We start from the raw sequence: 17,332 nt of genomic DNA, 5'->3' as shown, positions 1-17,332 counted from the left end.
TAATTGATTGAATATTTTAGTTTACCTTGAAAAGCTTCATAGAAAACACCGACCTCACCTAACCTTCTTAGTATGTTAAGATAAGCATCTTATTGCTTCTTATTTACAATTATTACTTAACCTATCAACGGTATAGGTTAAGTAATAATTGTAATTAAGAAGCAATAAGATGCTTATCTTAACATACTAAGAAGGTTAGGTGAGGTCGGTGTTTTCTATGAAGCTTTTCAAGGTAAACTAAAATATTCACAATTAGTATGTTACATATGCACTTATTAAATAAGCCAATATTGACTATAAGCAAGTGCGAGAACGGGTTGCACCAGCCTATGTCCATCCCGTACCCTAGACCATTCCCCCTGCCAATTTAGGCAATGCAAATGCATGTGCCCCCTCCAACTTTGAACAAAGATACAAGCAGACATTCTCTCATAGAATAAATATATAGCATTTATTGTTATTATTCACTATTGCAATATCAGACATGGTTTAAGAATACCGACAATATCTCCCTCAGTCACTAATATCAAAACACACCTGGTATTTAAAATATTTGTTTTACGAGTGCCTATACAAACTCTTTCATAAGGAAAGCTATCATGAATCCAGCACCTACAATACGCGAACTGTTAGATCATATTTCTCGCAAGCGAGGCTTTTAATGGCTTTTTCTGCTGTAATTTCCCGTAATAGACAAAATCTGCGGTCGATTGATTATTGTCTACAATATCCTCAAGGCAGGGTTTGTGCATCCAGAAAATTCGTGTTAATTATGAGAAATTATGAAGATAAACAAGTAGCCAATGATTGAGTAATTGTTTGGTACACGATGATTACTGGTTTGGTAGATGAGGTAAATTTTGGTGCTTGGCATCTGTATCGGGGGGCACGAGAGGTGGAATGGCAGAGATCAGTCGGTGTTTGGCTGAGGTGGAGGGAGGTGGTGCTGGTGCGGCCCCGGAGCGATGCTGACGTGGCTGCCGCCCGCTCCCGCCATATCCTAAATCCTTCCTTTCGGACGATTGTAGTTGCCCAGTGATTGTTTCTTCGATTGAAAAAAAAATTAATTCTTACGTAGCGTATGGAATGTTGATTGTTTATTATAGCGAAACTTGGACGGAAATTCTGGGGGTAAATAAATGGCGAAATTATAGTCGAGTTCACCTAACTAGAATCATAAGCATTTCTGAGGAGAAAGTTATAAATGATGGAAGCGTGAAGAAAAGCTTTTTTTGTATTTTATGAAATATAAAAGAATGAGAAGCAGGAAAAGCTATATTATAGCCTCTGAACGCAACACGCGCGATCAGGAACGTTCGTGTGTATCCTAAACGTTCCCCCCCCCCCCCCCCCCCGACCACCAGTTGTAGAACAACGTTCCCCTTACAAGCTGTATGATAACTTTGTTCCTCGCCAATTGTATACAAGCGTTGTTTCTCGATACCTATGTGGAAACGTTAGTCTGCCCACTGCAGCTGCATGTATGGAAACGTTTCAGCCCATGAGATGTATGAGAACGTTGTTCCTCCCTCGGTTGTATATGCAAACGTTCCACCTAGATGTATGAAAACCTTATTCCCACACCAGTTTCATTCTCCCACCAGTTGTATAGGAACGTTGTTTATTTATTTTTTATTGAGCAGCGTCACTCATGATGTGAGTGGACTCCGCCATAGCAGCATGTACAACACTCCCTAATAGGAAGAAAACCCGCTGGGTTGTTCATCCTGTCACTTGTACCCAGACACAGCTGGGTTAAGGCAGGTGTCTGGGAATCACCAGGACGCCGGTTCAAGTCATATTTTATATATATATAATGTGTGTGTGTGTGTGTGTGTGTGTTTATTATTTACTTAGGCACTAGAAGACTCGAACCGTCGATCCCACGGTGTGAGGTGGAAACTCTTCCACTGAGCTATCATGGGAGGCACAATGAATTTCCTATATTCCAACATTCTGGCCACAATTTCTCAATTACAAGATTGTCATTGGCCTATACAGCGCCCGTTAACTGGTCACGGAGAGATTCTATCTGGCTCTTCTGCCTGTGTCATCCTTCTCCTCCAGTTAAAACCTTCCCCACGTTGACTGGCAATTGTTTAGCATTGTAGTCTAATCTTTTATCACCTCTGCTAAGACTTGTGTCTTGTTCAGTCGTCTAGATGGCGACGTCCTTCCTCCAGTATGTGGCTGTACTCACCTATTTGTGCTTGCGGGGGTTGAGCTCCGGCTCTTTGGTCCCGCTTATCAACTGGTGTACAGATTCCTGAGCCTACTGGGCTCTATCGTATCTACATTTGAAACTGTGTATGGAGTCACTGTGTGTGTTCAGGTGTTTGTGTGTTTTGTATGTGTGTACACTTTGATACTCATCTTGAGAAAAAATCTCCCATAATTTTCGATTATCAAGCACCCAGTCTGAGAGAAAGCAATGCTAACTGTTCCACTGCTCTATAGGCAACTGTGGAATTTCTGTGAACCGCCATATTAACCGATGCATATTTTTTTTTAGTGTTTTTTTTACCCAAGTGAACCTAAAAAGTGAATAATATGTGATAAGAGTTAATGCAGACGTTAACATATATGTATAAGAAGCTGTACGACGAAAATCAGTTCAGTTCATATAGAGAAACACGCTCTTATCATCACCACCGAGCTTACAGGGCATGAAAGTTATATAGTGTTGTTAAGGGAGCCTACCATGCTCCCAGAGGCTCCAGAAATATCTATATCGTTTGCTTACGGATAAAGATAGGTAATTTAAGCCCAAATTAAACACCGCACGTTCCTAGATAACTCAGTCCAAATTTGAATAATTGTCCGAATAAGCTGATTATGAAAAAGGAATTACAATATATATATTGACTCTCCACAACTAACTACATTCGAACATTGGAAATATAGACGAAACTTAAGAGGTAATTATCAGTCGACCGAAGAGAGGCCGAGGTTAGTGAGCGGACCACAAGACCTCAAGAGAAAAACAAGATGCGTCTTTTGCCAAACTGGTGCCTTAAGAATTCCTCAGTAACTCCTACTGACACCTGTGGAGGTGGAGGAGGAGGAGGAGGAGGAACAGGAGGCGGAGGAGGAGTCTTCCTAGGCAACAGTCCACGACTGGAGGCGCTGACCAACTTCACCACCTCCAAGAGTACAAGGTTAGTTGAACAAATCCACAAGGGCCGTAATGAGGATTCGAACCTGCGTCCGGGAGCATCCCAGACACTGCCTTAATCGACTGGTTAGTGGCCTCGGTCAGCAGCTGCTGCTGCTGCTGCTGCGGCTGTCAGCGGCAGTCTTGTGTAAGACCCTCTGTCCTGCGTGACAGTGAATACCAGCATTATCCCCACTTTAATAAGGCTTAATTGAAATCCTCAGATTAGGCAAAATTGTAATTAATTTCGTCAATAAAGATGTTAATAAGTGCGCAAGGTTCACGGTAAACTGTGATGTGTTACTGACGTGACTCGTACGGTGTTACAAGTATTAAGGCATATAATCATCACGGAGCACCTCATCACAGGCAACGAATAATACGTTGCTCCAGTTGAAACTTTACCGTCATGATGTATCAATACAGTGTTAGCGGTCAAGTTGCATAAACTCCAGAAACAAATGAGGCTTCAGTGGGCCCAGATTCTGGTAGTGATAATCCCAGGACAGTACTCCTGGAAACCTGGGTGAGAGAGAGAGAGAGAGAGAGAGAGAGAGAGAGAGAGAGAGAGAGAGAGAGAGAGAGAGAGAGAGAGAGAGAGAGAGAGAGAGAGAGAGAGAGACATAATTTTATATATAGACATAGTAGGGGATCTATAAATAGGTAGGCGGAAAGGGGTTTTAGTGTGATAGGGGAGGGGGGGGGGAAGGCATGTGTGGTGCCATGGTAGGGGAAGGGAGCATGGGTGATGCCATAGTATGGAAGGGAAGGCATGGGTGGTGCCATAGTATGGAAGGGAAGGCATGGGGTGGTGCCATGTAAGAGGTAGAGAGGGGGAGGGACCCGTCAGGGAAGCCCAAGGTGAAAAAAAACAAGACTCTGCAGGAAGGCTGGACAACCTTGCCTCCAGCGCCACACACAAAAGAAATAGGTTTAACGTTCATCCTAACACGTGTTGACATTTACACTCTCTGCCTTACGGGGCTCAGACTTGTGCTTGGTGGTAGAGGAACACTGCCACCGTGTAACCCGTCCTCTTAAAAAAAACCGTCACTTTTCGCTCGTATGCAAAGTGCGGCTGTGTTCCTCAAGCCTCACTTGAGATTGAATGTCCGCCCGCAGCCTCATTCCTAGGGTGCGAATATTGGACCGCACACCCTTTAGCGGACCCGAGGAGAGCAGGTGCAACCGCACACTGACGACCGCCCCAAACTGGCCGAAATAACGCCTCAGCAGTCCCTCCGGAAATTCCAGGGGCGCCCCATGCACGCTTACATACGTGATGGCACCACTGCGATCGGAGACAGTTACAGTGCCCGCACCTTCGGGCAGGGGCAAGGTCCGCCCCTCCTACCGACGTAAAAACGCCCTATACACCTCCTCCGTCGTTAGTTTAACAACCACTCTACGGGCAGACACCAGTTCAACACCATAAACATCCCCCCCACAGGGACCCGCAGCATGTCACACAGCAGCAAACCCACCTCGGGATAACCCGCCCGAGCAGAAAACTCGAGGCCTATTGACTGGGCACGCAAAACAGGGGGGAGGGGGGGCCCCCATGGCGCCGACACGCCAAACCGCACCCGCCTTCTCGCAATTCTAAGTAGCAACTGGCAGGTCAAGCGAGCATGGCTTGACCCCCTGGCGGCCAACGAGCGAATCCTTCAATAGAAGTAGTTGCTGAATAACAGTAAGAATATGGCAGTGTGTGAGTTAACAGTCGTTAAAACTACGGAAATTGTGTGCAATAAACAGACTATTTATTTAATTTTTTGTATTAAAATTGTTGTGCAAATTATGGAATCGAAAGAAAATCTATGATATGAATATAATTTATGTAGAACGAGACCTTCAATTGACTAAAGGACCCATTGAACTGTGCTTCTCGGAAAAAAATGTAGCTGATAATTTTGTTAGGTTTATAGATTTTTTTTTATTTTAATATTTTTCAGTTCTCTGAGGAGGATTTTTGTTACCTTGGTAACTGTTATTACATTTATATAGTGATTATTTAACATGGTCTGGTTATGTAAATAGTATTTAACGAAGAAGATTTACAAGCTATTAATACCTATCATCAAATTTAGATGTTAAATATAATTTTAATTAGAGGCAATTAGTAATTTCTTTGTAGTCTACGCTGAGAGAAACGATAAGAAAAATCAAGTCCTAGTTCCTCACTCACAGTTTCTTGAAACTGAGCCAATGGGAGATATATAACAAGTGAACAGCAGTACAGGATGACAGTGGAACAGGTCTGGGCACTTCAATAACCAGTGGGAAGCAATGGGAATTCACACCAATAGGTGTTAACGGTGTTAGATATGTTGTGGTCTTACAAATCCACTTGAGATTACTAACAGGGATCAAAAGATACTGCAGGCCTCACACGGCTCTCAGCAGCTGTACAATAAATAAATACATACATAAAGCATGAACAGAGTTGGAAACGAGGACTGGAATGGGGGTTTGGAGTGTGTGTTGCACAGGCTAGTGTGGGAAATATCGTAGCCTCATGCAGGGTAGAGTTAATCGAGTTGTAATATTGTAATGACAACCCCCAGTGTTGTCAGGGTTGCTCTGTATAACTACTCTCAAGGTCTGTGCTCATATAAATTAATCAAATTAGTTTCACCGGAAAAACCACCGAATTATTCTCAATGAAGCTAAATTTACTAATTTGATTAATTTATATAAGCACAGACCTTGTGGTGTTGAGAGTGGGAGATATTGTTTCAGCGGGACCCAGGGCCCACGCTTTCTACAATCCTGAGGGCATTTGATAGTTCTTCAGGAGTTCCGACATCCATCAGGGAGTCCCTGGAGGCGCAGAATCATGACGTCGTCTAATGATGGACGCCCCATGAGGCTACTCTCCCTGACATATGAACCCGACCATTTAGAATCCTTGTATCAATACACCACCTTGATAAACGATGCAATTTCATTGGAAAATTCGGTTTAATAATACACTTACATAAGTACTGAGTATTTTTCTTCACCTTAATTTAAGCATTTCGGCATTGTAGTAATCTTCTTAATTGATCATTATCATCGTTCCAAGTAAAATATGTTATAAAAAATCAAAAGTGTGGGACTGACCCAGATTCCTGGCTTCCCGGTGACTTATGTGACGCATTTGGTCTTAAATCATAAGGTGACGACGTCACACGGGACTGTTAAGGCTCCCTGGGCGCGGGCTGGCGCTGGAGGCAGAGGCTACTACCACTAAAGAAATAAAACAGTTAACTTTACTAAAGAATACAGAGTTGTGGGGACTGATATTGTGTAGTTGAGAAGGGCGGTATGTGTATGTGTGTGTGTGTGTGTGTGGTAGGGGAGGGGTGGGATGGGGGTAATAAATTGTTAATTTAACATTATGTGGAGGGCCGTGAGAGGTGGTGTTACCAGGAGGTCAGAATTGTAAGCGAGGGTGTCGGTGCAAATTGTTGCACATTGCTGTTTGGAGGTTGTGTCTATTTATAAATTCCTTTATTTTTTTATATTATCTGCTAAGGTATTTTCTGTTTTGCTTTTATTATTGAAACAGGTAGAGAGATAAAACTTTCTGTTTGCTCCTTATTCGTTCGCTGTATTTATGTATGTATTTGATTGTTTAATTCGACTCTGTTAGTTAATACACTGAACCAATATATTTTGTTTGGTTTCTATTAAGGTGCTTTCCCTCGTTACATGTCTTATATTATATATATATATATATATATATATATATATATATATATATATATATATATATATATATATATATATATCAAGCACATGTTGTGTGTGTGTTTATCATATATCTCACAATCCTGGGATCTCTCTCTGTCTATCTCTCTCTTTCTCTTCTCTTCCCCCCCCCCCCTTCCCATGCTCTCTACTTTTTGTTAACTAAGACTAGGTTCATGAGGGCAGTCGACTGAAGGACTACAAGCAAGAGCTGTTATCTGACCTTAGCTCATCTGAAGCCTACTTCTAGAAACCCATTTATTTTAAAAGCTTATTATATGAATCATTAGGAATAAACTTTAAGTAACAATCATATAAGAAATAGGCTCTCTCTCCTTAAGGACGCACCTGACCTCTCTCTTCTCTCCTGCAGGACTCACCTGACGAACGTGTTGGTGACGGCCGTGGGCGTGGCTGTGGTGGGCGTGGGGGCTTTCCTCTCTCGTGACTACGTGAGGCGTGTGCTGCTGTGGGTGGCGGTGCAGGAGGCGTGGGTGGTGGTGCTAGTCTTCCTTGCACTCTTCAGCCTCGTGTCCCTGGTAAGATCTGTCGGTGGGCGTGGGGGCGAGGATCTGTCTGTGGGCGTGAGGGGGTGGGGGGTGGGGGGAGGGTCTGACTGGTGGTGTGGGTACGGTTGTGGGTGTGGAGCTATGGTATGGTTGAGTGCGGTTGTTTTTGGCTTGGTGTGGCTCTGGACAAATATATTGTGGTTGTGTTTACGAACACGGGTGTGGTTGTGGTCGAGGGTATGTGATTGTAAGTATGGTTGTGGTTGTTGGGCATGGTTGTGGTTGTGAAAGTGTGTGTGTGTGTGTGGTTGGGATCTGCAGCTCACTGTACTACATACCTCACTACATTTTCACAGTGTACTACGAGCGTGAGTCTGAGGTTACTGTGATCTCATCTAAAGAATCTACGATCCTTTAACACAGCATCTCATCACAACGTTCTCAAGCTTAGTGCATTCTACCAAAATGTTTGGCATTATGTTTTTGCATTCTGCAAAACTAAAGGACTAAAGGACAAGGACTAAAACCTATAATCTTATAACGAAAAGACCACTGCAAAAATAGTAAAATAAAAAACAAAATGAAAGTTGCAATAATTGGGGGCCTCTCACGCTATGCTCACGTAAACAGCATCATCAGCAGCACATGAGAAGCTGCCGAACACTAGAAAAGCATTTCCAGAAAATGTACTCAGTCTTGTGAAGCCAGTCTATATAAGAGAGAGAGAGAGAGAGAATGTCTGAATGTTAGTGGACACAATGCTGGACACCGTATATATATATATATATATATATATATATATATATATATATATATATATATATATATATATATATATATATATATATTATATATATATATATATTATATATATATTTATATTATATATATATTTATATTATATATATATCTATATATATATATATAATTATATATATATATATATATATATATATATATATATATATATATATATATATATATATATATATATATTTTTTTTTTTTCAGAATTCCATTTCACGTTTGTAAACGCACACTAATGACACTATAAAAGATACCTCGAACACTGGATATGTAGGACAAACGTAAGTGTGTGTATTTATGTACTTATGTTTGTAGGTTAGATTAGCATTTTAAAAGCACTACAATCACCTTCTGCGGTTGATTGGTCAACCAATCGCTGAACCAATCCATGGAGGACAGAAGACAATGTATCTGTCTTTTATTTACAATCTGGTTAGCACTGTATTTGTGTCTGCAGAATCGAGCTATTAGCTCTTGGATCCCGCCATTCACATCTGTGCTAGAAAATAATAATAATAAAAACTGCACATACCACCACCGCCACAGACCGCATATCCAGCACTCACGAACGTCAGCTGATTTGGGAATTCAACACAACAGCTGTCTGAGCTCCTGACGCATTCTGGACTCATAATGTTATAGATTTATTGAATCCCGTGGCTATAACCCAAGCGTTTAGTGGCCTACACATCGGGAGGTTTAGGTGCCACCATGCTATCATGTGTTTACTGCACCCCATAAAACCTATTATGGTATCGTTTTCATACATAACATACGATATATATATATTATATATATGGGAGAGGTAGCTTAATAAAAATTCCCTCTAGTGGGTACAGGAAGCCTGTGTACATATGTACTTCAGGAAGCCTGTGTGTGTATATGTATTTCAGGTGTGAGATCGAGGTCCCTCCTAGATCGAGCTACTGACCCTCTCCCCCAAGATGCAACCCACAACAGTTCCCTAACTCCCGACTCGACCTTATTTACTGCTGGGCGAACAGAATGGATTAGGCGAAAGGAAGTGTGGCCAACCCTTTCTGTCCTGCTAGGGAATCGAATCAGGGATCCTCGATTTTCGAAAAACGACGCCAACTGTGCTACGGAGAGAGAGAGAAAGAGAGAAAGAGAGAGAGAGAGAGAGAGAGAGAGAGAGAGAGAGAGAGGTGGCGGCTCGTAGACAAGGCTCGTAAAGCTTGGCCTATCCCCCTCCCCCCCCCCCCCCCCCACCCCGCTCCCAATGCATATGCTGCGTTTGTCCTAGCATATAAAAAAAACCTCCCAGTGGAACAATACGGCGAACTAAATGCATGAAAGACCTGACCGAACTTTTGGTTGGGAGGTGTTCAATGGGACCAACAGACACATCCTCTTCAATATTACCAACTCCCTCTCACTGACACAACACACACTACTGAATTCTACCTCTCAGGTTGCTGGATTCACCCTGGATTCACCCCCGTTTTTTATTGAATAATCTGAGTGAGATACAGAACTTTTCATAAATCATAATTGATTTATACCAATCATAACACTAAGTTACAATTTTTTGATTATGTCTTGTCCCTGTTTAATTTTTTTTTACCCCTAATTGCTTATTAGGGAAGTATAGAAGATGGCAGTTACTCTATACAAAGTGTTTTATATGTTTTGTGTGACGAGGATGGGGCTCTGGTTCTGCCACAATGTAACGAGGCTGATCCTGGCACTGGCACTCGCCCGTGACCACATGAGGCTGATCCTGGCACTGGCACTCGCCCGTGACCATCAAGGAGTGCCACCTGTTCTCTGACAGCGCCTCCAAGGAGCCTCACAGCTACACTGTTCCGTAATGGGAACAAGTATACCCGGTTCTTGCTCACTCGGCGCGTCTTAACGAGTACTACAGCAGCATCATGACCTCGCCGGAGACGTTGCTGGAGACGTCGCGGGAGACGTCGCTGGTGACCTCGCCGGAGACGTCGCGGAAGACGTTGCTGGAGACGTCTCTCTGTGTTCCTGTCTGTCTCTTTTTTCTATTTGTCTTTCTGTATGTCTCTCTTGGCACTGGTCGACCCAGTCTGTCTGTCTGTCTATCTCTGTCTCTTTTTGCTGACTATCTTTCTGTCTCTTACATAAATAATATAAATGTCTACCATTGGCATGTGGGTGGTCTGCTGGCGGGAGGAGCCTAATGGTTGTGAAATATTCATAAAAATATAATAGTTACGTGTTTGCTTTGAGAAAGGGGGACGGGGCTTGAGGAAACCTCTGAAGGTGTGAGAGGATCAACTATTTTGGATCTTGCCCTATTTTTGATCTTTTGGATCGAGGATCTTGCCCGAAACGCTATGCGTACTAGTGGCTTTAGGTATTGTATGTACTACCTCTATTGTACTACTATTGTATGTACTACTCTACTATTGTATGTACTATCTTTAAATCTAACAAAATATTTGTACTGTAACGCTGCAACTATGTATGTACTGTTTCTAAATAAATTATTATTATTATTATTATTATTATTATTATTATTATTATTATTATTATTATTATTATTATTATTATTATTATTATTATTTTATGCTACTATGGCCGAAGTATGAATAACATAAAAAGAAAGTTATGAAAATTTTCCCGAGATTAGTAAATATTGGATTATATTACTATAAGAATTTTTTTTGAAACAGGCAGATATTCTTTCTCTTTGATTACTAAGGCGGGGTACCCGGTGTCTGTTTCTATGTATCCCCTTCTATCTCTCTCTGCCTCTATCTCTCTAGCTTTATCTATCTATATATTTATCTCCATTTTCCCCCTTTGACTCTTTCGTTCCCATTCTCTTGGTGTCTCGTCCCTCGTTGCATCCATCAAGAAGTACTGAAACTTCTTTGTATGAGTCTTTAAGATGCATTATTTTTTTCCATTTGCTTTCTTCATTTTTCTTGACGCCATGAAAATTACCTGAAAATAATATTAATATTCCTTAAAATATTGAAGAAAATATTTCTTAATATTTTTTAAAGCTAATATTTCTTAAAAGCACTTAATTTTGGCTTTACTCCATCTAGCCTATGATTGGCCCGCACCCCAGACCAATCCCCCTGCAAATTTGGGCGAGGCTGATCCTGAAAGCCTGGCCTCCAACGTTGGACTTACAGACAAGACAAACCGACATTGTAGTATACTAGGGTATACTAGTATACTAGGGTTGTACCCAGCGATGCCCAGGTGCCTTGCCCGCCCCTCCTCCCTCCCAATCCATCCCCCCTCCTCTCTCTCTCCTCCCCACACAACCGTTCACCTGTCACCCGCCCTCCTCCTCATCCTCTACGTTCCCTCTTTGCAGCCGTTCATGTGGGGATACATAGTGGTGAACGTGTCGGCGGGGTACATGTTCGGTACGTGGCGAGGTCTGGCTGTCACCGTTTCCACGGCCACCGCCGGCGTCTGTCTCGCCCACCTCCTCATACGGCTCTGTCTCAGAGAGGTAAGTCTGTCTATGGCTGTCTCAGGCAAGACGGTGACTGTCTCGGAGAGGTAAGTCTGTCTATGGCTGTCTCAGGCAAGACGGTGACTGTCTCAGAGAGGTAAGTCTGTCTCGCCCACCTCCTCATACGGCTCTGTCTCAGAGAGGTAAGTCTGTCTATGGCTGTCTCAGGCAAGACGGTGACTGTCTCAGAGAGGTAAATCTGTCTATGGCTGTCTCAGGCAAGACGGTGACTGTCTCAGAGAGGTAAGTCTGTCTATGGCTGTCTCAGGCAAGAAGGTGACTGTCTCAGAGAGGTAAGTCTGTCTATGGCTGTCTCAGGCAAGACGGTGACTGTCTCGGAGAGGTAAGTCTGTCTATGGCTGTCTCAGGCAAGACGGTGACTGTCTCAGAGAGGTAAGTCTGTCTCGCCCACCTCCTCATACGGCTCTGTCTCAGAGAGGTAAGTCTGTCTATGGCTGTCTCAGGCAAGACGGTGACTGTCTCAGAGAGGTAAATCTGTCTATGGCTGTCTCAGGCAAGACGGTGACTGTCTCAGAGAGGTAAGTCTGTCTATGGCTGTCTCAGGCAAGAAGGTGACTGTCTCAGAGAGGTAAGTCTGTCTATGACTGTCTCAGGCAAGAAGGTGACTGTCCTCAGAGAGGTAAGTCTGTCTATGGCTGTCTCAGGCAAGAAGGTGACTGTTTCAGAGAGGTAAGTCTGTCTATGGCTGTCTCAGGCAAGAAGGTGACTGTCTCAGAGAGGTAAGTCTGTCTATGACTGTCTCAGGCAAGACGGTGACTGTCTCAGAGAGGTAAGTCTGTCTATGGCTGTCTCAGGCAAGAAGGTGACTGTCTCAGAGAGGTAAGTCTGTTTATGACTATCTCAGGGAGGTAGGAGACTGTCTCAGGGAGGTAGGAGACTGTCTCACCCTGCTTCTGTCTGTCTGTCTGTCTGTGTCTTCTCTTGTACACATCCCAGGAGCATCTACACGCGTGTTTGAAGAAGGAGCCTTAATCATCTGTTTATCTGATGGATAAGGCTCATTCGTATTAACAAAAGTTAATCTGTTTGTTAACTCTTATTAACACTGTCAACGGCAGAGTTTGAATGATTATCAAGTGATTGATTGATAAAGATTAAGCCACCTAAGAGGTGGCACGGGCATGAATAGCCCGGGAATGATAAAGTTTCTTGTCGCATGATATATACCTGAGGATGAGGTGAAGGTGAAGCACCTCACATACAAAGGGGGTGACATCAGATATGTCACCTGATGTCACGGTGGCGGGACATCAGGCGGAGATGTCACCAGCGGAGTGAAAAGCTCAATCCCTGCCAGCTCAACTAGGCGAGTACACACACACACACACACACACACACACACACACACACACACACACACACACACACACACACACACACACACACACACACACACACAGAGCCAAAGCTCAACCCCCGCAAGCACAAATAGGTGAGTACACACACACACACACACACACACACACACACACACACACACCACACACACACACACACACACACACACACACACACCACACACACACACATGGAACAAATGGAATGCACTAGGAAGTGATGTGGTGGAGGCTGACTCCATACACAGTTTCAAGTGTAGATATGATAGAGCCCAATAGGCTCAGGAATCTGTACACCTGTTGATTGACGGTTGAGAGGCGGGACCAAAGAGCCAGAGCTCAACCCCTGCAAACACAACTAGGTGAGTACACACACACACACACACACACACACACACACACACACACACACACACACACACACACACACACACACACTAAGGGCCCCGCGGCCGAGTGGACAGCGCTCAGTAGTCGTAGTCCAAAAGGGCCCGGGTTCCATTCCCGACCGAGAGAGAAATAAATGGGAGGACAAATCCACAAAGGGCCGTGACGAGGGTTCGAACATACATCCGAGCATGTGTTCACTTGACGCATCATGCTATTGGGATTTCTGTGTGTGTAGTGAAATGGGAGGAGTTTCATTCACCTGACGCTTCAGGCTGCACCCTGGGGGAAGTGTGCAATGTGAGTTAGAGAAATATGCGTAGCACATGTGAGTATAACCCCGACGGTTAGAAAGGCGGGGTCCAAGAGCTAATACCTCGATTCTGCAGGCACTGAGAGAGAAAAGAGACACACACAACCCAGCTCTGCCTCACTCATAACAGTACTGCATCCATCTCTCACTTGTAATCTACACTAATAGACAGAAATAGACAGAGGTACTCTGCGAATTCTGAGAAAAGAGGGTTCTCAAAGGTACCGTTGAGGTGGGGTTAAGGTACCTTTGAGGCGGGGTTAAGGTACCTTTGAGGCGGGGCGATAGTGAGAGTATCAGCTTCATTGATTTACAGGCATCTGTAGTGTGCATTATTAAGCTAAGGCTATATCACAGACCCCGGGCACTCCAACACTCCCCCCACCAGGCCCTCCAACACTCCCGCCCACCAGGCCCTCCAACACTCCCCCACCAGGCCCTCCAACAACTCCCCCACCAGGCACTCCAACACTCCCCCCACCAGGCCCTCCAATACTCCCCCACCAGGCCCTCCAACACTCCCCCACCAGGCCCTCCAACACTCCCCCCCACCAGGCCCTCCAACACTCCCCCACCAGGCACTCCAACACTCCCCCACCAGGCCCTCCAACACTCCCCACCAGGCACTCCAACACTCCCCCCACCAGGCCCTCCAACACTCCCCCACCAGGCACTCCAACACTCCCCCCACCAGTCCCTCCAACACTCCCCCCCACCAGGCCCTCCAACACTCCCCCACCAGGCACTCCAACACTCCCCCCACCAGGCCCTCCAACACATCCCCCACCAGGCACTCCAACACTCCCTCCACCAGGCCCTCCAACACTCCCCCACCAGGCACTCCAACACTCCCCCCACCAGGCCTCCAACACTCCCCACCAGGCACTCCAACACTCCCCCCACCCAGGCCCTCCAACACTCCCCCACCAGGCACTCCAACACTCCCCCCACCAGGCCCTCCAACACTCCCCACCAGGCCCTCCAACACTCCCCCCCCTCCAGGCCTCCAACACTCCCCCCACCAGGGCCCCCTCCAACACTCCCCCCCTCCAGGCCCTCCAACACTCCCCCACCAGGCCCTCCAACACTCCCCCACCAGGCCCTCCAACACTCCCCCCCCCCACCTGGCCCTCCAACACCCCACCAGGCCCTCCAACACTCCCCACCAGGCCCTCCAACACTCCAGCACCAGGCCCTCCAACACTCCCCCCACCAGGCCCTCCAACACTCCCCCCACCAGGCCCTCCAACACTCCCCCACCAGGCCCCTCACAACACTCCCCCACCAGGCCCTCCAACACTCCCCCCACCAGGCCCTCCAACACTCCCCCCACCAGGCCCTCCAACACTCCCCCACCAGGCCCTCCAACACTCCCCCCCACCAGGCCCTCCAACACTCCCCCACCAGGCTCTCCAACACTCCCCTACCAGGCCCTCCAAACACTCCCCCCACCAGGCTCTCCAACACTCCCCCACCAGGCCCTCCAACGACTCACCCACCAGGCCCTCCAACACTCCCCCATCAGGCCCTCCAACACTCCCCCCCACCAGGCCCTCCAACACTCCCCCACCAGGCCCTCCAACACTCCCCCACCAGGCCCTCCAACACTCCCCCCACCAGGCCCTCCAACACTCCCCCACCAGGCCCTCCAACACTCACCCACCAGGCCCTCCAACACTCACCCACCAGGCCCTCCAACACTCACCCACCAGGCCCTCCAACACTCACCCACCAGGCCCTCCAACACTCACCCACCAGGCCCTCCAACACTTCCCCACCAGGCCCTCCAACACTCACCCACCAGGCCCTCCAACACTCCCCCACCAGGCCCTCCAACACTCCCCCCACCAGGCCCTCCAACACTCCCCCACCAGGCCCTCCAACACTCCCCCACCAGGCTCTCCAACACTCCCCCACCAGGCCCTCCAATACTCCCCCACCAGGCCCTCCAACACTCCCCCCCCCCACCAGGCCCTCCAACACTCCCCCCCCCACCAGGCCCTCCAACACTCCCCCACCAGGCCCTCCAACACTCCCCCCCACCAGGCTCTCCAACACTCCCCCACCAGGCCCTCCAACACTCCCCCTTCCAGGCCCTCCAACACTCCCCCACCAGGCCCTCCAACACTCCCCCTTCCAGGCCCTCCAACACTCCCCCACCAGGCCTCCAACACTCCCCCACCAGGCTCTCCAACACTCCCCCACCAGGCCCTCCAACACTCCCCCACCAGGCCCTCCAACACTCCCCCCCCCACCAGGCCCTCCAACACTCCCCCACCAGGCCCTCCAACACTCCCCCCTCCAGGCCCTCCAACACTCCCCCACCAGGCCCTCCAACACTCCCCCCCTCCAGGCCCTCCAACACTCCCCCACCAGGCCCTCCAACACTCCCCCCCCAGGCCCTCCAACACTCCCCCACCAGGCCCTCCAACACTCCCCCTTCCAGGCCCTCCAACACTCCCCCCTCCAGGCCCTCCAACACTCCCCCCCAGGCCCTCCAACACTCCCCCCTCCAGGCCCTCCAACACTCCCCCACCAGGCCCTCCAACACTCCCCTTCCAGGCCCTCCAACACTCCCCCTCCAGGCCCTCCAACACTCCCCCACCAGGCCCTCCAACACTCCCCACCAGGCCCTCCAACACTCCCCCACAGTCCTCCAACACTCCCCCTCCAGGCCCTCCAACACTCCCCCACCAGGCCCTCCAACACTCCCCACCAGGCCCTCCAACACTCCCCCTCCAGGCCCTCCAACACTCCCCCACCAGCCCTCCAACACTCCCCCTCCAGGCCCTCCAACACTCCCCCTCCAGGCCCTCCAACACTCCCCCACCAGGCCCTCCAACACTCCCCCACCAGGCCCTCCAACACTCCCCCTCCAGGCCCTCCAACACTCCCCCTCCAGGCCCTCCAACACTCCCCCACCAGGCCCTCCAACACTCCCCCTCCAGGCCCTCCAACACTCCCCCACCAGGCCCTCCAACACTCCCCACCAGGCCCTCCAACACTCCCCCTCCAGGCCCTCCAACACTCCCCCACTATTATCAAAGAAATAGTATAACAGCAAAACAAAATAGATTTAAGATTAAATTCTTCCCCCTAGGATGGCATGTTGGTATCTCAGAGCGCGGTACCGCCAAGGGGCTCTCAGAGCGCGGTACCGTCTAGGGGCTCTCAGAGCGCGGTACCGCCAAGGGGGCTCTCAGAGCGTGGTACCGTCTAGGGGCTCTCAGAGCGCGGTACCGTCTAGGGGCTCTCAGAGCGCGGTACCGCCAAGGGGGCTCTCAGAGCGCGGTACCGCCAAGGGGGCTCTCAGAGCGCGGTACCGTCTAGGGGCTCTCAGAGCGTGGTAACGCCAAGGGGGCTCTCAGAGCGCGATACCGCCAAAGGGGCTCTCAGAGCGCGGTACCGCCAAGGGGGCTCTCAGAGCGCGGTGCCGTCTAGGGGCTCTCAGAGCGTGGTACCGCCAAGGGGGCTCTCAGAGCGCGATACCGCCAAGGGGGCTCTCAGAGCGCGGTACTGTCTAGGGGCTCTCAGAGCGCGATAACCGCCAAAGGGGCTCTCAGAGCGCGTACCGCCAAGGGGGCTCTCAGAGCGCGGT

At 48.0% G+C, this 17,332-nt stretch overlaps 1 protein-coding gene across 1 annotated transcript; it reads left to right on the top strand.

Moving 5' to 3' along the window:
• Nucleotides 1–432: 432 nt before the first annotated feature.
• On the top strand, nucleotides 433–11,673 carry LOC123760619 (transmembrane protein 64; the record flags this gene model as incomplete). The annotated part of the gene is given in 4 exon segments (XM_069328423.1): nucleotides 433–1,079; nucleotides 2,513–3,158; nucleotides 7,263–7,428; nucleotides 11,533–11,673. Coding segments are annotated over 3 exon segments (477 nt in total), but the record flags the coding sequence as incomplete, so codon positions are not given.
• Between the last annotated feature and the right edge of the window lie 5,659 nt (nucleotides 11,674–17,332).

Source organism: Procambarus clarkii, chromosome 21 (assembly GCF_040958095.1).
Source record: "Procambarus clarkii isolate CNS0578487 chromosome 21, FALCON_Pclarkii_2.0, whole genome shotgun sequence".
Taxonomy (NCBI): domain Eukaryota; kingdom Metazoa; phylum Arthropoda; class Malacostraca; order Decapoda; family Cambaridae; genus Procambarus; species Procambarus clarkii.
Note: the sequence above shows the minus strand (reverse complement) of the source record. Positions and strands in the feature narration are given on the sequence as shown.